General features: G+C 41.2%; 1 protein-coding gene across 1 annotated transcript in view; it reads right to left on the minus strand.

Moving 5' to 3' along the window:
• RORB (RAR-related orphan receptor B) overlaps positions 1–21,368 on the minus strand; it is a 59,288-nt gene extending 37,920 nt beyond the window's left edge. The window contains exons 1-6 of the mRNA XM_015423502.1: positions 21,174–21,368; positions 19,872–20,717; positions 14,575–14,614; positions 13,858–13,943; positions 10,012–10,153; positions 2,668–3,069 (exon numbers count right to left, since the gene is read on the minus strand). Of these exons, the coding sequence (XP_015278988.1) occupies positions 2,668–3,069; positions 10,012–10,153; positions 13,858–13,943; positions 14,575–14,614; positions 19,872–20,717; positions 21,174–21,368 (1,711 nt within the window). The remainder of the gene's footprint in view (positions 1–2,667; positions 3,070–10,011; positions 10,154–13,857; positions 13,944–14,574; positions 14,615–19,871; positions 20,718–21,173) is intronic.
• Between the last annotated feature and the right edge of the window lie 3,247 nt (positions 21,369–24,615).

Raw genomic sequence — 24,615 nt, forward strand, 5'->3', positions numbered from 1 at the left:
ACACTGAGGAAACTGCCCCGAGTAGTGAGATGGATCTACATATTCCAACTCTAGTTCTCACTGAGATGGTAAAACTATATCTGGGTTCTACCACATTTCTTATTCCCTCTAGAAAACTAGATGCCAGGGAGAAAATTACTATAAATATATAAGAACTTCTCTGACAACTACTTTTCTACGAACAGTGGTTTCTTTGTAACAGAAGCACATTCAGTCAGGCTTTTTATCTTCTAAGCACAGTGGGCTCATTTTGCACCCACTTATGAGGTGCTAGACAGACGGCAATATTTGAGTTAACTAAGCTCTCTCTTAACAACTTCTAAATGTGAAGTATTTCTTGTATTTGTGAGGCAATTGCTTCATGTTCTGATCACAGACATGGCAGAATTCCCCCCAAGAAGATTTCAGTACTGTTCTGTGCAAAGTAGCCATGTTTGCACAAAAATATAGTTAACTAAACATACCCAAAGTTATACATTATGCATATGCTTACATATGACCATGAAGAAATGACTGTGATAACTTCTGTGAATTGTTTCATGCAGTGAGCATCTGCACACCCTGGCTTACCACATTAGTTCACCTATTTTTTCTATACTTTTTACTTCAACATTTGCCTCTTCATTCCCTGACACACATTGACTTCTGTTCCCTGAGGGAGGTAAAGTATCATTGCACAGGGCACAGCCTTGTCAGTGGTGGTGCCATAGTTATAGAATTATAGTCACCGGCAGGATTACATGACAGCTTTTTTAACACTACAAACTCTGGTATTTTGTCAAGTAAGAGGATATTAACTTGTTCTGGAATTTATATTTTTAAGGAATTTTAGATGGAATTATATTTATATTACAATACATGCTCTATCTTCAGCTATTTAAGAAAATGTGATAAAGAAAATTTTTCAAACAATAAATATGCATTCTTTAGCAGTGTAACACCATCTCAATCCTATTGACTCCAATAGACTTAAAAGATTGTAATTCTGCTTTGGACTGCACTGTACAAGTCTGGGCAGCTGCAATGGCGTGAATAAAATTTCTGTGGGGATTAACCACCATATGGCCATTGGTTTTTGTGCATGGATCCTATAAAGGTTACTAAACTTGTTCTTCTTATAGCATACAATCATAGACTGTGGGGTGAGATACCCGGAGCAGGGCACAAGATTCCAAGACAGAAGAGGATACTATGGAAGGGAGAGCCATATTCCATGCAGCAGCCCAGAACCATGTGGATTGAAGGTTCCCAGCAAAGGAACCTCTTGACCCACAGTCGGTGTAAGGGGATGTATCATCACTCCTCATTACCATGATCTAGGAAGGTTGCTGCTTTGTTTCAAATGATGTTTCTATATGTATGATTTTCAAAGAGTGCTGGAAGTATCTTGTCTTATTCCTACCTTATGATCATCAAACACCAAGGGCCAAGCTAGACATGCCATGGAAAATATGTGATAGGGATTTCAGTTTTTCTGAAAAGATCAAGAAAATTGTCTAGGGGAAGAACTGGTTAACACTCTGCTCTGTGCTACTTTTTCAGTGTAAAATTCCTTTTCCAAATCTGCAGTTAGCTTTGCAGGCGAGAGGCAAACCTCTGATGCTGTGGTTGTCCTCCCTCTCTCCCCCACAGATGATTGTAGTTTGAAGTTTGTTGTTATGTTTGTAGCCATCGGCCATAACATAACTGTGTGCCTTCCACAACAGAAGGGTTAAAACACGTTTACATAACAGGATAAAACTTAAAAAGTTTAAAACTAAATGCAACAACAAAAAATATCCATAAAATAACATGGAATTACAGTTTGGCTAAAATTCTTGCAGAATTAGATGATATTAATTTCTTATATTTATTGATAAAAAGATAAAAGTGGCAATTTTGAGGATAACAAAAGGGATTGCCTCAGCCAATAAAAAATAATACATTCCTCATCTGAGCTGGAAAATTTACAAAAAGTTGATTCAGCTTTTTGTTTTGAATGAACCCACAGGGTTTAAATACATGGGCTGAAAGAAAAAGCCATTGATGATTTTAGTTAGAACCTTCATCTTCATACAGATCACAACAGGACACTACTTACTATATGGGGCAACTGCTAATCAGGTCATGTTGTCTATTATTTGAATCAAGCCTGAAAAACTGCATGGTAATGTGTGACTCCGTATTCCCCAGAGAGTTTACACAGACAGCACGACCCCATCTATTCCAAATTCAGAGAACAATTTTGTTCATATAAAGTTAGAGTGATCAATGAAAGATCACACAGTGCAGTTACACACTGTAATTACATTCAGAGTTAGTTCTCTTAATGATCCACCTTCAGATCTCTTTGTTGACAAGAATGTGTATAGTTGTCAAAAAGATCATTAAACCCTTCTGTTAATGAGCTCGTTTGATACAAACTCCTTATTTAGTAATTATCACTTGATTGATTCATCAGTAGCTTTGGCATTCTAGCTTTATAATCAGATCATGAATTGTTCTATTTAAGAAATGTAAACATTTTGGAATTCTGTTAACAGAACCCACAACAAACTCAGCCAAGCCCAATAATTTATGAGTGCAACTTTCCAGTTCTACTACACATGCTGAAATGGAAATAAAATTATATATACATGCCATTAATGCAAAAGGTAAACTGAATGTTAAACATAGTATGTTTCTTACCTATTTCTGCCATGGTTATTCCTGGAGCTAATTGCCCGTTGTTGCAGGAGCCATAGGTAAACAAGTTTGGTACAGAAGTGAGGTCATAGATAGGTTCCTGCTTGATCTGTTTGATTCCAGTCATGTCTAAGCCAGACTGATCTGGGGAGGGTTGGGCAGAATCCACATTGTAATAACCCTCAGACTTGGGCAGGTCAATGACATGCCCATTGGAATAAGTGCCACCAGTTTCATTGTTCAGGTTGCTCAGGCCATTGCTGATGCTGTTACTGTAGACACGGGCCAGGGCTTCAGCTTCGCCACTCTGCTGCTGCCTTTGCTCCTGCAGTCGCTGTTGATGCTTCTGTACCTCGGCATACAGACTGTCCCTCTGCTTTTTGGACATTCTTCCAAATTTTACAGCTGAAACAAATCAAAGAAGAAAGCCAGAACTAATTGTTGTCTTTTATTATCAATCAGCTCTATAAACAACATTTAGCATGCAGAGCACTTCAGAGTAATTAGCTCATTCATCCTTTCAACAATTCTGTGAGACAGCTTGTTGATTTTCTTATTGTAGAGGGGGAGAAACTGAGGCTCAGAGAAAATGACCTGCTGCCAGAGGATTCATGGCTGAGCAAACCTAACACTCGACTGAAATGTATTGGCATTCCTTCCACAGATGTTCCCAGCCTTTAACAGCTGCAAAACAGGCAGTTTTCCATCACTGAATCTCAACACTGGAAGATGCTTCTGCCTCAGATAGTCAGCCTCCAGGTGGGGCCTGGAGTCAGTCTCCTGGAATTACAACTGATATCCACACTACAAGCATCAGCTCCTCTGGAGACTATGGCAGCTTTGGAAGGTGAACCCTATGGCCTCACACGCCTATTGAGTTCCCTCCGATCCCCAAGGTCCACCCTCACAAGGCTCCACACCCAAATCTCCAGGAATTTCCCAGCCTAGAGTAGGTAACCCTAACTGCTTGGATTGTGTAGGATGTTTTATTACTGACTATATGGTAGATTATTTCTAATTCTTATCAATTTCATTGTATTGCTTGCACTGTTTTTAATGTATGCTATTGTGACAAATGCTTTGGATTAGTTTGTTACATTTCAGACATAAAACTAGTGGGGGACCCATAAAGGGTAGCATTGCTTCTCTTATTTGAGGAAGTTTTAGGGGTTTTGTTTGCTTTTTTTAGATTAAGATTTTCTGCAGATTTAGGACTTCCTTCAGGTTTGTCGCGAAATCCACCCTATCTGTCCCTACATCCATTTTGCAGATCTTTGAAATTACAGTCTATGACCAGTTCAGAATTAGATAGGAATTAGATATATAATGGCCGAGGACAGACTGGCAGTTTGAAGTGCGAGGGAGTCGTGGCAAAAAAGACCCGGAACAACTTGTTCCAGATATTCCCGATCACACTGCACCGATTGATGCGGGAGCATACCAGGGAGGAGGCTCAAGGGAGCGTTCGCACCGTTGGCCCGCTCCTGGCGGAGGCACGGCTATAAAGTGTGGCTTTCTTTTTGGTAATCCGGACATATGCGCATAAGCGCATAAACAATTGCAGCTTTCAGCATTTACACTTTGATGGTGCAGGATGATCGCACTCTCCAGGGTTTGCTACCACTTTCACCAGGTACTTTTTAAACTCGAGAGGCAAGCGCTACAAGACGGGCTGAGTACGACTGGGGAACGCCTGACAAATGTGCCTGTGTGAACTGGCACTTTAATCCATTTGTGAAACGTTTCTGGCACATGCCTATCTCGGGGCAAACTGCCAGTCTGAACTCAGCCAATATTCATCTGAAGGGGTTTAAGGGTGTTTTGCCCTTTCCATACGTTTTTTTGTCTCTCTATAACAAATCACAAATATCAAATCTCTATGGTCCTTGTGCATATTCAATATTTGTTTCTAGAGACAAAATGCATCCATTCCCCATTTACAGATTTAATTTATAGAACCACTGGGGAGAAAGTTAAACCCTGAAGAAATGACAGTTGTAGCAATCCACACTAACAAAATTTTAACAAGGCAGCCCAGAATGCAAAAATAAGGACAAACAAACCACAGTCAGTGGTTTACAGGTTTCAGAAAAGAAGGGCAGTCTCTGGTAAATCAGGGCAGACAGAGTGTGTTGTCATCACAAAAGGGATAACATGCTGTTGTCTTACATTTGCAGTAAGCCTGCTGCTGTATTTTTTGACAGACAAAGCCTTAGGGCCTAGTTGTGATCCTAACCACAATCATTTGCACAAAAGTAAATTTGATTGAAACCAATAGGATATCCTTCCAAGCAAATGTGCCAGGCAGCCAGCACCCTGCTGTGAATAATGAGCAGGCCTGCCATTTCTTTTTCTCATCTCTACATGTTCACCAAACAGCAAACCAGAGCTCTATTAAAATGTACAGCCTTCAGATTTGTATCCTGTGTGTTTTATCAATTTTCTCCAAACCTTTAATCTGTGCACTAACAGGATTAGTACCTTCTGAAGATAACAAGCCCTAAAGCCCTATTATCACAACCTGTCAACGGGGCTGTTATCTTCACATACTTATTTTTTTAAAAAAAGAATGTTACAGGTTAGAGTTAAGGCCTAGAGGAAAATAACAGTCTTGAAGGTAAACACTCTATAGGAATGCCACTTCCTCCAAAAAAGCAACATTCATGGATTATTTTCCAGCCATACATTTGCAACATATAATCTTAAAGTGCCAAATGTGTTCATTCCTCTTGAGAAGAAAGGGAGAAAATTGTTGACTGTTGGAATAAACTGATGTTATAATGCAAAGCCACTTCTCTGTCATTTGCAAGAGGTAAAGCAAGAGTAATCTTTTCACGGTGCTATTGCCGAATTTGATGTGTGCTGGCATTCGGTGGTGTATGAAAGAGAAGAAGGCAGATTGACCAGTGGATCCTCCTTGTTTCTGGTAATACAGGCTTCACTCTTCTTGGCAATAAAGCATCATGCCCTTTGGCAACACTAAAAGGACTTTAAGGGTGCATCCATATGGGGACACTACCCTGCCCCTGGCAGCAGGACTGTCTATATGATGTTGTGCCCAATCTGGGCTGTGACTCATCTTGTTCCTGTGTTTTTCCCCTTTGACCCACATAAATTAAAAAAACACACATATTAGTACTAAACTTTAGCACCTTTGCCATGTTACATAATCCTCCTGATACACATGATTTAAAAAAAAAAAATATTAGTACTAAACTTTAGCACCTTTACCATGGTATAACATGCAGATAGAAAAAAACATGTTACATAATCCTCCTGATACACATGATCATTATTTTGTCTGAAAGGGGCAGCATGGGTAGCATAACTCTCGTGTGCTGAGGTTCAAAATATACATGTTGCCCCTACAGGCAAAATGGAAGTTGTGCATATTGCAAGGATTGCATGTTGTACCTTCTGCCCATACACGTGTGAGACAGACAGAGCCTGTCTGTCACCATTTTCATATCTGCCCCATCCCCTTCATACCCTGATGGTCTGGAGAGAAAGCCAGCAACAGCCCATTCGTGCCCTTGGAACTTTTGGAGGGAGAAGGGAGGGAAAGTGTACTTCGGAAGTACCATCATGATTTAACTCAGGGGGCAGAGTGGGTAACTTTACTAGCAGCAAGCTCCGGCAAGCAAGTAACTAAATATTTTTTTGGCTTTTTTTCACAGCTGTGTTTGGTGGTGTGACAGTGAAGTGTGGTGTGGGCAGTAGTCCTCAGCTAATACCAAAATCAATACATGCTACCATTGCGAGGACAGTGGCACTGGACTGAGTGGAGATTCTCCTGCCAAAAAATATTTTAGTGGCCATTCCTGCCACTGCAACTTGACACAGCGTGGCAAAATGTAACATCTGGAAAGGCTTTTTAAAATGTCTAGGGTAATGGAAAGCAAGCTTAACAAAAGTTCTAATCAGGCTCCTATTGTATGTGACTTATGTCTCCTACCATACAAATGAATCAGGTTTGGTTCACATGTCTTCCTGTTTTTTAAAACCTGGGTTGAACTCAATGAAGAGCCATTAACCTGACTTGTTGGGAACAATGAACACAGGTTGGGAGGGTATGGAATCGGGGTGACAAGCTCTACCCCGATGCTTTTTCCCCCTTTTTTCTTTTGACATCAAGTCAAAGCCAGTTTTCAAGACAAGAGGCATTCAGAGATGGTTTGCCATTGCCTGCCGTTGTGTAGTGACCCTAGTATTCATTGGTGGTCTCCCGTCTAAATCCTGACCAGGGCCACCTCTGCTTAGCTTCTGAGATTTGACAAGATCAGGCTAGCCTGAGCTATCCATAATAACATAGGTCATGATATATACAGGTAATAGGTATATATAGTTATTGGGGGTAATAAAGGTAAAGGTTCCCTTGCTCGAAAGCCAGTCGAATCCGACTCTAGGGTTGCGGTGCTCATCTCCGTTTCAAAGCCGAAGAGCCAGCGCTGTCCGAAGACGTTTCCGTGGTCATGTGGCCGGCATGACTAAACACCAAGGCGCACGGAAGGCTGTTACCTTCCCACCGAAGTGGTACCTATTTATCTACTTGCAATTTCTTGCTTTCGAACTGCTAGGTTGGCAGGAGCTAGAGACAGGAGCTCACCCTGTCTTGCAGCACCCGGGTCTTGAACCGCTGAACTACTGACCTTCCACAGCCTGCAGTTCAGCGTCTTAACCACTTGAGCCACAGCAGCTCAACAGGTAATAAACAGAGGTGCTAACCATTACACATAGATTTTAAGGTAATTGTGGCAAGTTTACTATTTATAATTTTGCTAGCTATAATCGTGTTGCCATTTAAATACAATATTTAGACTTTATTCATTCCAAGGAACAGAAAGACTGACAGAAAATGAAAGGGAGTTTTACATCTTACATCACCATTTATGTGGTGACTAAATTTTTTATTTAACATCAGATTTCTATATTACTGTAGAGTTAGGGGTCATCTATTTGGAGAGATTTTATTTTTAATATATATGCCACCTTTCTGTTCAAGAGCACCCAAGGAATCTAATAATTAATACGAAAAAACCCTGAATAATACAATAGTCAGTAAATATCATAAACAGAGGGCAGTGGCTGAACAGCTCCAGGTTATCGTGGACGATGCATCCATCCTTGACCTGTTCCAGTCTAGTTTTCGCCCTATGGGACAGAGACAGTGCTAATTGCCCTTACGGATGACCTCCGGAGACACCTGGATTGGGGCAGGTCGGCGCTGCTATTACTTTTAGATCTGACAGCAGTGTTTGACACGGTGAACTATGATGTTATGACCCACCACCTCGCCAACATAGGAGTTTAGGGGATGACCCTACAATGGTTTTCCTCCTTTCTCAGTGGTCGTGGATAGAGGGTGGTGCTTGGCAGGGAGATCTCTCAGCAATACCCACTTGACTGTGGAGTACCACAGGGGGTGATTCTCTTAGCAATATTGTTTAACATCTATATGTGCCCTCTCACTCAGTTGGTCTGGGGATTTGGGCTGGGGTCCCATCAATATGTGGATGATACCCAGTTCTATCTGTTGCTGGACGGCTGTCTGGATTCTGCCCCAAATGGGCTACAATGGGATGGAAGAGGTAACAAAGTTGTGCTCTGTGGACAGAACTCCTTCTCTCTGCAGAAACACTCTGCTGAATCCAAGCCAGTGGGTTTTATAAGACAGAGGATTCTTTTACAATCAGAGTCCCAGAAAGGGCAAAAATCCTTGCTGCTTCTTTTTATATTTTCATTAATTGGCCTCTCCTGTTGCTGTCCATTAGCATTTGTGCTAGAAACAGGTGTCATAAACAACTGAGGTAGGAGTGTTACACAGTCCCTTTGGGTTAAAAAGAATTCCAACAAAGACTGTTCCAAACTCCCTCTGAACATTACATTTCATTGTCTCTATTTGAATGGCTAAACTATAAAGGATTGACAAGCATCATGGGGTGATTCTGCCTTCCTGACCAAATAATAGAAATCTATGATAAAGGGTTTCAAACTTTTTGAGAACTTTTGGACAGGTCAAGGGCACAGTACTGACAGCATATCCAAACACTTGAGTGATGTTGCATCAAAACCCTCCAGGGCAGTTGGGAGATCCTCCTTTAATGGCAGTACTTTCAACACAATTTCAGTAACTTTTCAGGGGAAGAAAGGACTTGAAAAGGAGGAATGCTGAATGTTAACATCCATTTATATTTTAAAGACAAGCCTTATTCACTTTCCTTAGACTGACCAGCTTCTTGCACCCATGAATTAAATAACAAAACTATTTGTGTGGTAAGACATTGCATACAAACATATTAAGATTCTTACCTAGAATTAAATATAAACCATATTATATTATTCTGATCTCCATACAGAGTCATGTCATTTTACAATGACGCTTCTAAGAGGGTCCTTCAGTTAGAGATAAAGTTGCATTCAGAGCACATGAAATGGGGCAATAGCAAACCAACTCTACTTCATTACCATTACTGATGAAGAAATGGATAACTTGACAGGTTGGACACAATCCATAAAACCTTGGTCCTTTATAGGGGAAGTTAATATTACTAAAGAGGAAGAAATGCCCTTTTTATTATATTTCTGTTTGCAGCATCCTATGCATTCTCCACTCTCTCTCTTGAAAAATGAGATGCCTGAATTAGGCTTCTTTATAATTTATGTACAGCCTTCTGTTTTAAATAGGAGCCCTCACTCTGTGTGAGATTTATTTTCATTTTATTTTTTCTTTGAAAGGCTATACTTGAAGAAGATTTATCATTCAAAAATGTACATGAGATGCTTTAAATCCCCAGTTGGATGGTGTCTCAATTATGACTTATTCTTTGGAGCAAATGTAGTTACAGCAGACGCGGTCCTATACTTGTAGTAGACTGTTTAAAAAGTTTTTATGGTAGCTGATCAGCCCACTGAACAAGCACGCTTCAAATGGATTTTAAATCTGAAATCAGTTTCCCTTCCCACTGGGTGATCGGCAGCAGTCAAAACTTTTTAAATCACCTCAGGTTGTACGCATGCTGCTCCCCCTCTTGTGTTATGGTTGTATAGAACAGAGGCCTAGTACTCTTTTCAGCTCTTCTCTCCCAAATCCAGCTCAGTAACAAGTTACCATGTTTAGAACCACTTTATCATTCTCATGCTGCCTCCTCATCCATTGTTATTTTCCTCCCCACTTGCACACCATACACCCTATTAAAATGCCTCCGGTTTTGGAAACCGCACCAGTCTATGTTACAGAGCAGCAAGCTGCCTTTCTTCCTCTCAAGACATCTGTTGGGGGTAAAAGCAGAGAGCAATGGAGAACAGTTTCAAAGGATTGATCTGTGAAGCAGGAAGCAAGCTCTTTACCATCTCTAGACATTCCTAGGGCAAGACACTTCTGCAGTCGGCAGTGTTGGCAACGATTTCTGTTGGTTCTGTCAATTAAACAGTTTCTCTGCCTTGGGCAGGAATATGAGGCATTGTTCTGTTGACTCCTTCTAAAGAATCCCTAGTGAGAGAAAGAAAGAGAGAACGAGAGAGATACAAAGCTAGATCACTGCATACAGTGGGGTACCCTAACACCACAAACATAGTGAAAATGGCTTGCAGTGAAATGCAGTTTGTTTTTGCCATGAACTAATAAAGCCATAAAAATAATGAACATCTTCATGCAGTGTTGTATATGAAAATAACGATCTTTCCATGTGCCAGGCTGTTCAGATTGGATAGCTAGTGTGGTTAAAGTGTTAGGCCAGTGAGACTTGGGTCTGAATCCCCATTCACATGATACTCACTAGCTGAACCTGGGTCAATCACACATTCTCTGCCTAACCTACATCATGGGGCCATGGTTATGAAAAACAGGATCTGTATGTCACCAAGAACTACTTGGAGAGAAGAGTATAAATTTAGTTTGTCAGGGTTTAGCCACAGAATCTGTTACGTGCCAGTATTCATCTTTGCAACATAATAAGGATTAGAATACCACTCAGCAAGTATAGAAGTGACATGAAATTACTGAGGAACCACAGCTTTCAGGACAGAAGTATGGCTCCTAGACAGACTTGCCAAGATTTTGTGTAGGGATTAACCACACTAGGCATAGAACATTCTCAGAGCTGAAATGGTTTACTCATTAAATTTTCCCATGTTAGCAAACATCTGTACCTTAGTTGTTTGTCTATACATTGCTTTTAAAACATGAGAGGGAGGACAGGAAACAGCCCCCTTAGAATCCTCTCCTCAAGCAATATTTTTATTTAATGTTAATTGTAATTTATATTTTTATTCCTGTGAGGCAATATGTGGCTGTTAAAGCAGGTTAAAATAACAAATATGTGGGAAGTGTGGTCAGAGGAAAGGATTTAGAAGGTAAAATTTGTGGTGGTTCATTTACCACTGGGAAAGCTTTCAAATCCTAATTCCAAATAGTAAATGTTGATTGGTATGAAATTCAAAGAGATATTCAGATGATGTAATGCATTTTGGGGTTGAACAGATTTATATTGCTCTTGTATTTACCCTTTAGAAATTACCATAGATAAACTGTGAAATTCCCTTTGATATTCTATCACATCTCTTACCTTGGGAAGTAAAGAGGATTCATTTGAATCAATTATTTAAAAGATAGCATTGTATTTGAGGATAATGGAGGTGTGTTTGTATGTGTAACAGAGTAAAAAATGCTTTCTGGTCCCACAGATGAAAATACTAGCAGTAACAGTAGCTTGCATCCTAAGATATATAGATATATGTCTGAGATCACAGAAGCAGACCTTCAAATATTTCCTGCAATGGAAACCGGCATCTCCCCCCTCACACACAGTACAGAATGGCTGCAACAAAAGGGATTAAGCTAATTGATTTGATACTTTAAAAGTGGCTCAAAAACAATAGGGCTAAACCTGCTTGAAGTGGAAGCACTTCTCCTTATCTGCATGAGCTGTCTATACGCAGCAGAGCTGAGGGGGATCATCTGCTCATAGGCACATACAAGAGTAACCATTAATGCTAATCACATCTAAACTGGACTCAGCCTTGGAGCAGTGCTGGACAGACTGGATGCACAGAGACAAGGAAGAACTCTTTTTCTGCTCAAAGCAACACTTGTTCTAATTGTCCTTGTACTGGGTTTTAAATGATCAGATCAATCCGACTAATCCATTGCTGTAACCATGATAAAGAGATGTGGATTTTCCCAGCCCAAGCACTGTAGGTCTTGTGTGGATTACAATAAGGAAAATATCCCAAAACTGAAAATGGGGAAAACACAGATTTCAAGATGCTGCTGCAGAAATGTCTGTGTGTATGTATTTTGTGAGTATGCCACCAAACAATCACAAATACCCATTAAGCATTTTCAAATGTTCATCTGTGATGTTTGCAAAAAATTATGAGTGGTTTCTGGTTGAGTATGAAGTAGCTGCCCATTGCTAGAAATCAACAGTGCCATCTTCAGCAGAGTACCACCCTCTAAGTCTGTTGACTTTAATGGACCTAACTCTGGTTAGGCTGTCACTGTATAGCGTTGAAGGGAAAATTCCAAACAACCTTTCCTTGGTAGAGTTGCCAAGCCCATTGGAAATGCCAGATGTTCTGGGAGCCGGAAGTGACTTCGTGTGATGGTGACATTGCGGGTGACACGCTGATTGTTGGGCAAAACTCTATGGTAAAATCAGCCTCAAACCAGAGCATCACTCCCTCCCCCTCCATGTCACAAACGTGCCTACATCACTTCCAGTTGACGTAGGCACGTCACGTTTATTTCCAGAGATGTCACTGTTTTTGGGAGGGATGTCCTCCCATCAGCCAGCTGGCCAGTGGTGGACAAGAGCCTGCAAAAGTGGGGGATCCCCTGCCCCCAACTGGGGTATGGCAACCCTACTCCTTGCCTATAAGCCAGCATAGATGTGGGTGGTGGATTCCCTTGAGGCACACCAGCCTCACTAACTTCTGAGCTTGGAACTAATACTGAGGTTGGGTCTTTAAGACAAGGGGTGGTCACCTGAAATAGGAAGGCAACAGAAAACAGTCACTTCCCAAAGCTTCCCCTAAGCAGTAGAAGTGCCACAGAGTGATGATGAGCAGCTGGGGCTTGTCAAACTACTTCTAGCGGGGTTGTTTGGTTTATTTAAATTCATTTGTTTTTTACCAACATTTAAAACTTGGGGATTTATCTGGTCCTAGTGTGACATAGATCAAAATGGGTAGTTGTGTTAGTCTGTCTGTAGCAGTAGAAAAGAGCAAGAGTCCAGTAGCACCTTAAAGACTAACAAAATATGTGGCAGGGTATGAGCTTTTGTGAGTCACTGCTCACTTCTTCCCCTCAGAGTTCTGCATATATTTTGTTAGTCTTTAAGGTGCTATTGGACTCTTGCTCTTTTCTAGTGTGACTTGCAAGCATCACACCTCACTGGCCTCTAATTAAATAAATATTATAAATAAATAAATAAATAAATAAGCACAAGTTAATACAGCCTGGAGTTTGGGAAGTAGACTAGCTAATTAGGGATTTCTGGCTCAGATCACTTAATTAAAAAGTTTTGTCTTTCATTTTTGCTACATTAGGGTCTTATGGTTCTCACTGAAATCCATTTGACATCACAAAATATATGATCATTCCCTATATCTTCACTAATATAATCTTAACCACAGTAATTTTTACACATTTGGAACATTTCTGGTGGAAGAATGAAATTTTGGACAATCCTGACGGGAATTAGAAAATGTCCAAAGAGCAGAATGTGTCAGGATAAAACAGATGAGAGGAGGACAATGTGAGCCACTTTGGGTCCCCATTGGGGAGGAAGGTGGGGTACAAACAAAGTAAATAATAAATAAAATAAAATAATTCATTTTGAAATTATTATTATCCTTAAATCTACCCTGGATTAATTTACATAACCAGAAGAAAACATAAAATGAAAGCAACATTGAAGACAATTTCTAATGAGAAACTCTGATGTTGATCTCTGTAAGATTGTACTCTGAAACTGCCATCAATAATTCCAAAATTTAAACACAGCACCATTTATAAAATAATTTGATTGTGGGGCCAGGAATACAACTTGTACAATTTGCTCAGCCTGGAAAGAAACATCATTCAACTAACACCAAATCTCCCTACTAGAATTTGTTGTTCTCTCTCCTCTGTTTGAAATGATAAAAAACCACAAGCACAGAAAACAAGGGCAATGCATACAAATCTCATACCTTGCAGCCTTCACATGTGATGACTCCATAGTGTATTCCAGAGGACTTGTCACCACAAATTTTGCATGGTATCACTTCAATTTGTGCTGAAAAAGAAATAAAGAGTTAGTGCACGCTTGACAATGCAATTTTCTCTTTTAATCTTGCATCATGGATGGGGCAGATGGACAAGAACTTTTCTTACCAGACATCACAAGCAACTGTGAAATTGCCCCTGCTTTGCGGTACATCCTCAAACACTTTATGCAGTTTGTCTGCATTATGCCACTTTTATTTGCTGGTGATGCTGCTGCAGAGAGTTTGCCCTAAATGTACTTACCCTGCCATTAACTATGACTTCTCCATTTTGTTAATTATGACTTACTGTCAACTATTCACTTTCTCTGCAAATCAGTTTTCTTGCTTCTCACCACTCCTCCAATAATATTGCAGGCAGTGATCATGACCTCTTCCACAGCCCTGAATAAGGTGCTGTGTAATCACATGTCCCTTCAGTCGCACTTGACATGATGAAATTTATATTGTAAGATCACCAATACAAATCTTCCTTTTCTACTATTCCCACTACTATGGCCAGTTTATCATAAAGCATAGACTATTTATGAACTTGTGCCGATTTTTTTGTATCCAGTAGCAAGGCTGCACTTGGGAAACTAGGGAGATTCCATTATCCCCCCCCCCCCACCATGCTGTTTCATGTGTTTTGATGCAATTTACCACGTTCTTGCATAGAAAGGTGTTTGTGTGAAACTATTCTCTGATGGGGAAAAATGAAAACAACCATGTCAGAACAAACAGTCTGAAAAACAGTATTTTCTTCCAAATTTTAATTTTCCCAAGTACGCAAATTAAGGTAGTAAACTTTCTAAACGAGGACTTTAAGTTAAAATGCCGAGTATTAATCAACCCTACATGTAAATATTACCACATACAAGCTTAGAACAGCATTTACAGCATTGCGTTTCCAGACTATGCCAACAGAATTACTCCTGGGACGATACTTAAAAATACCCTAGGAACAACATATTTGTATCTGTAAAACTTCTGTGGAGGATCTTTTTCATTATGTCATGGTCTGCCCATTGTACTGGGAACTGAGATGTAAATTCTTGACTGCAATAACAGATCAATTGCAAAAAAATTCTGACACTGATAAATTAATATTTCTGCTGTCAGACGCAGACCCTACAGTTTCCTATAGGGTAGCACTCTTCGTCTTAGCGGCTAGTAAAATCAGGGCCAAGAACATAGGAAAATGAAATGAAATTGAACTGTAAAACGGCAATGTAAAATGGTAATGTGTATGTATTTCTGGAGATGGGTATCTATATTTAAAATTCTAATTAATTTAAATACTGAATGTGCAGATTTTAGAGCTTATTATATTTTAAATCTAATTCAAATTCCAGTGCTGTAAATTGTCTAATTTGTGTATTGTTTAAATTTAAATTTTAAATTGTAATGGCCAATGGCTATACAATAAATTTTTACTACTACTACTGTTATTAGTCAAAGATGATGAAGAGTCTTGTAGATCAGGAAACGTTGTGTATACATGAAGAGAATCTTAACTTCCATATTTTACAGTCAAGCTAATAAATCATCCTAGGAAAAGAACATATTATAAGGACAAGACATGCCATTACTGCATAAGTTTTGGCCCCAATCTGCTCCGCTTTATCCCCTGGTTTCCACTTGTTCTATTTAGCCATTAGTTATCATCTTGCCACTTCTCTGCTTATTTTTTCTGGGTCTTTTGGAACCACTTTTATCCTGATCTTTTCCTAACAACCAATTTTGACTCACATTTGTACCCATGTGTAATTTTCTTTTCACTTCCTGCCCACTTCCTAAATCCTGCTGACTGAACTGTGACTGTAGGACATCTGCATCCTGTGCTGTTTCCCACCCCCCAACTTGGTAATAAGGAATTTTTATCCCTTGCATTGACACATTTTCATATATTAATTTAAAAAACTTTCCTGATAGTGATATATCATTATAAGAAGACACCGAAGTGATCATTGCTCTTCGCACATTTTTGCAGCAATTGTTATCTTTTCTTTCTCTGTCCTCCTCCCCAACCTATTTTTTGCCATGGCCATTTGCTTCATTGCACTTACAGATTTCCTTCAACAGAAACCAAATCTAAACCAAGCAATACATGTATGTCAGAGAAGCACTCATTGTTCTTTCTGGCTACTCAGCCTCTGCTCTTTGCAGAGGGGGAAATATTGCCTATCAATACGTCTTTGTAAGATGTGCCTGCACATTGATATTCATTCCCCATGTTTCTTTTCATGGGAATTTTATATTTTATGGGTTTTGGAGTTATTTGCTATCACTTTTGATTCCGGTTTGGATTGTTGCTGGCCCGCTTCATTGTTCTTAGTCTGCTAGAGACATTTACATGACTAAACATTAAGCAATGCTGCTTGAAAGCAGTTGACTAGATGGGTGATTAATTGACTCCTCTCCATTTGCCTGCAGTTTGTCACTGGGAAAACTTTTTAAACTGCAATCCCAAATGTCCACATCTTGAGGTGAACTGTCGAATAGAGGGTATTTGCCCATAGGAACAATTTGTGATTCTTACACATGTGCATCAGGGAGGAGGGCACGACCTGGCCCTTATTCTAGCAGTACGTCAGTATATCCATATAGTGCATGTGGAGGTAGTATGCCACCACTGGTGACAACAGCATCCTCGCTCAGGAAACCCAATTGAATTATGATGTTGGTATGAAACTAAATGAACGAGACAGCTGAAAAACTGTAGAGGGAGAGAATATATGTGTAAGCTCAGTGCTCAACGTGAGTGCACTGCTATGGGACTGACAGCTAAGAAAACACTGAGCAAGGGTCCTTGCACGGAAAAACTTTATGCTTTACAAATACTTCATAGAGGGGGCAAAGCTTATGACTAAAAAAAAGTTAGCAATGTTTACTTTTTAGATTATATAGTACACCTGCAAATAATTTATGTGCAAACAATATACGTGAATTATGATCCTATATGGCTAACTTCATTATGAACAAATGAACTGTATTCCAGAATGGGGAGCAAGTCACATGTATTGCCTCTTCAGAATAGTTGGAAATGGCCATATTGGTTCATGTGAAATCCAAAATCAAGAACAAAATCTGTGGAATACCTTCTTTTAGGACTACCTCCTGTTCCTCTGCATTTGGATCACTCCCTTTGCCTGCCCACTTCTAGGAGTACTGGGAGAGACAGTTTCTCTCTCTCTCTCTCTCTCTCTCTCTCTCTCTCTCTCTCTCTCTCTCTCTCTCTCTCTCTGTGTGTGTGTGTGTGTGTGTGTGTGTGTGTGTGTGTGAAAGAGAGAGGGGGGGACATCAGGTTCACCTTCCTTGATGATCTTACTCCCTGCTCACTCTCTTTTGCAATTCCCTCCCAGTTTGGGATGGAGCTGTCTTCAAACAGCCAATGTTTCCAGATACTGAAATTACTTATGGACTCCTTAGGTTATAAAGGTTATCAGGCTCGGTGAAATTTAAATCTTTTTGGTAAGGCATTAAAGGGGAAAATGGCTCTCTAGTAGTTTGGCTCTGCAAGAGCTGTTAGGACAGATCTATTTGAAACTGCACAGTGTACTGCTTGAGGCAGCAAAGTCCTGGATAACACAATATAGTCTGAGGACCTCTCCTATTATATCATGACTGCTAAATTTATACAGGAGTTTTTGGTGAAGGACCATGTCAAAAGCCTTTTTAAAATCCAGGTATATGTCTACAGATCACCTCTACCCAAGCACTTGTTATCCTTCTCAAAAAACTAAAAAAGGCTGGTGAAGCAGATGCTTCTCTAACTTCCAATCACCTTGGATGACTGAATGTAGGGGGAACTACAACAACTGAGAGTCTCAGGTCTGCCTCATGTAGAAAGCTGACAGTTTTGCATGTAGCTGTGCCTCAAAAAGAATGCAGGAAGGTATTAGCCCTACCTCTGGGAGAGGACAGAGTACCTGGTTTTATGCCTGTCTCTGGTGATGAGCAGACCTCTAATAGTTTAATCCGATTGTTGAGGAAAAGGCCAGACTGGCATGGTTAGAATCCTGTGTGTCTGAGAAGATCTAACCAGGCTGTAAATGATTGTCAGAAACAGAATCTAAAATCCATCCTGAAGGTGTATCTAAGTAAATAATTCTAAATGCCACCACCAGGTTTTCCTAGACTGTATTGGGAAGTCTGGCTCTGTTGAAGTGTTCTTTTTCGATACCTTTAAAAAAATCTTTGTTGCTTTCCTCAGTGTTATTAGTGATGTACTCACACTCCATAAAACTTGTCTTACAGCAACAAACCCTATGGCCTTTAAAGGTAAAGGTTCCCTTTACATGACCATATATTCTACCAAGAGTAAAAACCCTGGTGAAGGTTTTATTTAAAACAGCCTGCCCCCCCCCAATTTAGGGGGCTGCGTGAGTTTGATTAGAGGTTTGTCACACCTTCCTTCTCACTAGTCTCCTCAGTTTTGTAAAGTCCCATCTTTGAAATCAAATGTGATCATTTTGGATTTAGGGGACATCTTTCCATTAAATTAATGCTGAAATAAATAGCATTGTGCTCACTGTTCCCAAGTGGTTTAAAACATCTACATCTGATGCCAGGCCTTGATCTCCACTCGGACTCAAGTTCTGTGACCAACTGTTCCAACACACAACCATTAATAACTAGAAATGTATCTGTGGTATGACTCAAGCACACATTTTGCTCAATCCAAGTCTGCTACTGAATCTCACACTTTCCACTTCAGTCACCTCTTTTATTGCCTTTTCCTTTCCCATCTCAAGATCACCCTCACAGGTTTGGTGATCCAGTATTCACTCATGCCTCCCTGCTCAGTGCTATGTTTGTGTAGGAACCCCCCCCCCTGTGGTATTCAGCTCCTCTGTAAAATGTACTCATTCTGGAGGTAGGTAAATGGTCTGCCCTAAGGCCAGAGAGAAACGCAGCAGGCAGGATATCTTCAAAATCTTCTTTAATGTGCAGAACAGCAAGGCAAAACAACCCAGATTTAACAATGGCTGGAATCCTACCAACAACCCAGTTCTAACTAGTATATTCCAGAAGACACACCCATTCATGTGAACAGAGGAAGTTCCACTTAGGACCTAAACCTTTCTCTTAAAGATACAGGTTCTATGTATTACATCCCCCCTCTTTACATGGGTATCCCCTAGAGTGACATGTCTCCAAATGAAATACCTATCATATGGGGACAGGTCACACACGTGAGATAAAGCGGGCGGGAAGCGAGGTTATTTCCTCTGGAGGAATTTGACCCGTAGTTGCGCAATCACACAGTCCTTGGAAACTGCAGGCGGGGCAAGTTCGCCACTGTGTGATCACTGAAGATTGCTTCCAGTGCCTTGTGATGTGACTGGACCACTCCTGGTACACCAAACACATATTGATTAAGCTTCCCCCATGGTGACAACAATCTGCACATAGTTTTGCTCAGCCTGTGTAAGAGCTCAAGAGACATAAGCAATGGGCTGCATCTCTTGGAGCAGGCAGGCACCCAAGTCATTTTGGAGGCATCCACTTGGACTACCAGCTGCTCTGTCAGATCAAAGAATCTGAGCACAGGAGCTGTGGTGATGGCTGTCTTAAGAGCGCCCAATGCATCTTGCTAAGCTCAACCCCTCTTCCAGGCTGCATCTTTCCACAGGAGCACACGTAGAGGTGCTGTCAGGGCTGATTCATTAGGGATGTACATGGAGATATACTGTATGATACCCAAGAGATGTTGTATACCTTTTCTATCTGTTGGTGGGGACATCCGAGTTATGGCCTGTACTTTGATGTTGTGGGGTTGAAGACCATCCTTAGAGATGATGTGTGCCATGTACTTGACTTTGTCAACCATGAACTGAACTTTGTTGGGGTAGAATTCACACCTTTCTGGCAATCCCTCTTCAGGACTTGTTCAAGGAACAGATGGTCTTCTGTTGAGGCTGCAATGATCATATCATCTGCGATGATGTGCACACCTGGGATGCCACAGAAGCACTCATGATTATTTTGCTGGAAAACTTCAATAGCTGTCTTAATGCCAAAAGGTATCCTACTGAAATAGTAGCAACCCCATGGAGTGCTGAATGTGCACAATCCACCGGATTCCTTGTTGAGCTTGATCTGCCAGTAGCCATCCTTTTCATCCAAGATTGTGAAGAATTGTTTGCTAGCCAGACTTTGCTGCACATCCTCAATGGTAGTGATGGAGAAGTGCTGCTGCTGGGTGGCTTTTTTGTGAAGAATTTGCTAGTCAGACTTTGCTGCACAACCTCAATGATAGGGATGGAGAAGTGCTGCTGCTGGGTGGCTTTGTTTAGGGCTTGGGAGTCTAGGCAAAGGTGAAGTGATCCATTCTTCTTTTGAGTAATGACAAGGCTATTAACCCATGCAGTTGGCTTCATCACCCTAAAGATGCCTTTGGTCTTTTCCAGATAGTTAAGGGTTCCCTTGCGTGCAGGTAGTATAGCATAGGGAATTTTGCGACAACCAAGGGTCACCAGCAGTATCTCAGGATCTATATGTATATGGTAGGTGCCGGGGAACTGTCCAAACTCTTGAAAGACATCTACGTAGGTTTGTGAAAAATCATTTTTAGAAGCCAAGGAGTGGACTGATTTGCCATGCAGGGGTGATTCATCATTCTCCATGACATAGAAGGTCAGCATGGCTGTTTGAGAGCCAATCATGCAGGGTGCTTTCAGCCTGACTTTGGACCCTCCAAAAGCGACCAGAATGACATTTGGTGGTGCTACCTGCACAGTAACCAGCAGGGTAGAGACAATGACTTCAGATAAAGTATCTGGTTGAGCACCACTATCCAGCTTGCAAAATACAGGAACACCAGCTACAAGATACAGGAACACCAGCCAGTTTGGTGTAGTGGTTAAGTGCATGGACTCTAATCTGGGAGAACCAGGTTTGATTCCCCACTCCTCCACTTGCACCTGGCTGGATGACCTTGGGCAAGCCGTAGCTCTGATAAGAGCTGTTCTTGATAAGAGCAGTTTCTGCCAAGAGCTCTCTCAGCCCCACCTACCTCACAGGGTGTCTGTTGTGGGGAGGTGAAGGGAAAAGGAGTTTGTAAGCTGCTCTGAGACACCTTTGGGTAGTGAAGGGCGGGGTTTAAATCCAATCTCTTCTTCTCTTATTCTAATGGTGGAAAACCATGGCCCAGAACTGTAATGTTCTCCCCTAGGCTGAGGTGGTGTAATTACTCCCATGAACAAGAAGTTCAAACTCTTCTCTCACTGAGTGAGGGCCTGTTTGCTCCTGCATACCTTTGAAAACGATTCTGTGTTCCACATTTGTAGCAAGTGATTCCAAAAGCAGGGCAGGCTTTGAGCTTCTGACTGCAGCCACATGCTATCTCTTAAGGCTGGAGTGTTGCTTGGAAACTTAAAAGTTACTTTGTGTCTTGGTTGCTTTTGTTTCTGTGCTATTGCATGCAGAGTCACTGGAGCCATTACAGTCATTGCTAGGGCTTGTACATGAGCTAAGGGTTGAGCTCTGCAAATATCAATTGCTTTTGCAAGGGTGAGATCAGCATGTTCTAGCACAGGGGTGTCGAACTCATTTCTTATGAGGCCCAGATTTGACATAAATTGGACTTTGTCAAGCCAGGACATGAGTTTCATAAAATGTAATGCCAGGTAGCAGAGATATAAACTTTATAAAGGACACAGAAAAACACAATTAAAGATATTATAGCAGCTTTCCATTGGAGCCACACATTAGGGGCTAAGATTTCTCTGTAAAACTGAAGTTCCTTGAGTTGAACTCTATATTTTAACCCTGGCTGTTCCCAAACCTCCCCCCCTACACACACACACACACACACACACACACACACACACACACACACTGCAAATATAAATGGTCTGAGCCTAGGGTCCAGAGGAAAAACATGAAATGGCCGAGTATTGCAAGCTTCTCCCCACCCCCACCCCGGTCTACTCAGAGTGGCCGTGGATCTCCAGGGTCTCAGGGTTTTTTTTTTTTACAGGGTGGTTTGAGATAATAATTTTGGGTGTCCTCTTCAGCACTTCAGCCCTGCAATCCTATACTATTCTGGTTTATTTATTGCATTCGATACTGTGAGGTAAAGATGAAGCTTTGCTCCCATCTCCTCCAGTTCTCCCCCAAATTGTCAGTCAAGACCAACTCAGACGGAGTTTTGAAAGACTGCATCTTACAGATACCAAAGGCAGGGATAGAGTTGCCAGGTTTGGGTTGGAAAATACCTGGAGACTTTGGGGGTGGATCTGGGAGAGGGCAGGGTTTGGGGAGGGGCCTCAGCATGGTACAATGCCATAAAGTCCACCTTCCAAAGCAGCTATTTTCTCCAGGGGAACTGATCTCTCTCAGCTGGAGATCAGTTTTAAAAACAGATCTCCAGGCCCCACCTGGAGGTTGGCAGCCCTAGGCAGGAAGCAACACGGACTTAACAACGACTGGAGTAGAACCCAGTTCTATCTAGAATATTCCAGAAGACACAAATATGAAGAGAGGGAGTTCCATTTAGGACCTAAGCCTGGCTCTTAAACTACACCAGCAGCCCCAAGGAATCAGGGTAGGCTGAAATACCAATCCCATCTGGATTGCACAGAATGGAAGAGCTGGAACCACTGTACTTCACACCTGTATAGGTAGCCACTTGGAAGCAGACATTGTTGTATAGAATAAATGTATCCACGTTTAGTCACAACTAAAGAAAATGGATCAACTAAGTTTCACATTTGTCATTACAGAGCTGATTGCTGCAACAGTGACAGCACGTGGATAGGCATCACCACTAAGCAAGGGAAAAAGAGATTAACAAAGTTAGAAAATGCAGACTCAATGTCGTTCTCCTAGGCACTCCTCTTTTGTCTGAAAGACAGCAGGACAGTTTAAGCACTTGTAACAGAAAACTCGAGTCAATTAATTGCACAGGGGAGAAGAAAAAGAAGCCAGTGTATTCTCAGAAACATCTTGAATTACTGTAATTAACACCCAGTGTACCAGGTTTCCTTTGCAGATTTAATGATTGCCAGCAGCTCCTACACCTTGTTCACATTGCAGCTTTGTTCAACAGGCTAGAACTAGGTTTCATTCTCTTTTTTCATCCCACCCTTCCCCATCAAGCAGTCAAATAACTGACAAAATACTACATCCTGTATCTCGTTCCATTCGACTGATGTAAAAGAAGAAGAACACCATATCAAGTATATCTAAGGAGGCAAATTTCAAGTTTGGAAAAGTGTTTTGCAGAACTGTGAAGCTTTTATGTCACCTTGAGCATAGAAAATACAAATACTAAAGAATGTACTGATGCGAACATTGTTTATTCCTGCTCTCTGCTTGCACTATGATGTTATCTTGATTATATAATCTTGTCTGAATGGAAGACCCCCCCCCTCCCCAGCTCTATATTCATCAATGATGGCCACTTTTATTTATGCAATAAGATTCCTTACATCTAACCAGAACCTCAAGGTGTAGTGTACTCTGCTGCTTTCCAAAGGTCATGCAATATGGATCTACTGTATCTTCACATATTGAATTCTGCCATTTTCTAACATTTGAAGTGGCAAAAGAATGACAACAAAGGACTTTTCTGTTTCATGCACTAGTTAATAAACCCACCCTTTCAAAAACCTGTTTATGGATGAAGGGAAGACCCAGAAACAGAGCATAATCAACATCCCCAAGAACAAGAGGTTGTGATCTCATGCAGGCAATTCCAAGCATCTAGATACCTGACTTCAGGCATCTAGATACCTGGTTTATATGATGTAAAGCTGCATATAGAACTGTTGTGGTAAGTCCATTCAAATTTACATACTGAATCTACATCAGGTGCAAATAGTTTTCCCCCCCTGTTTCCAGGACTAATTGGTTTTGAGGAGTGGTGAGTGGCAGCTCTGAAGCAACTTTCCTTTCCTTACTCAGATCTTTTTTTTAAAGGTGCCAACAATCCAGGCTGGCTTTAAAAAGCTAAATAAATGGCTAAACGTCACACTGAAATCGGGGTCAGGTATCTGTGGTGGTAGCTGAGCAAGTATAGGGGAAAGCAACATTCATGATGCACCAGAAAAACATGTCCCAGTTCCTGGCAGTGGGTACATTTGTACACAGTCTGCATTTCCTTTACTTTTTTAAAATCAATGATGTTGATCGTGATGCTAATTAGTCAACTGTTCCAGCCTTGAACAGGCAATATGTTCAGAAAGAATGTATGCATGTGTGGGTGGGTGGGTCCTGGCAGTGGGTACATTTGTACACAGTCTGCATTTCCTTTACTTTTTTAAAATCAATGATGTTGATCGTGATGCTAATTAGTCAACTGTTCCAGCCTTGAACAGGCAATATGTTCAGAAAGAATGTGTGCATGTGTGGGTGGGTGGGTGGGTGGGGGTTGAGATGATGCCTGCTGGATACTCCCCACCATTTATACCTCTGCACAAAGCCTGCATGTGCTCAGAAGAGAAAGGCAATCAAACATGTGAAGTACTAGGGTGAGCAGACACAATGCTAATTCCCCTTCCATGCATCTGCCTCCTTGGATAGAGCCAGCATGGTATAGTGGTTAAGAGTGGCAGACTCTAATCTGGAGAACCGGGTTTGATTCCCCACTCCTCCACATGAAGTCTGCTGGGTGACCTTGGGCCAGTCACAGTTCTCTCAGCACTCTCTCAGCCCCACCTACCTCACAAGGTGCCTGCTGTGGGGAAAGGAAAG

Source organism: Gekko japonicus, unplaced genomic scaffold (assembly GCF_001447785.1).
Source record: "Gekko japonicus isolate JY-2015 unplaced genomic scaffold, Gekko_japonicus_V1.1 scaffold2611, whole genome shotgun sequence".
Lineage (NCBI taxonomy): Eukaryota > Metazoa > Chordata > Lepidosauria > Squamata > Gekkonidae > Gekko > Gekko japonicus.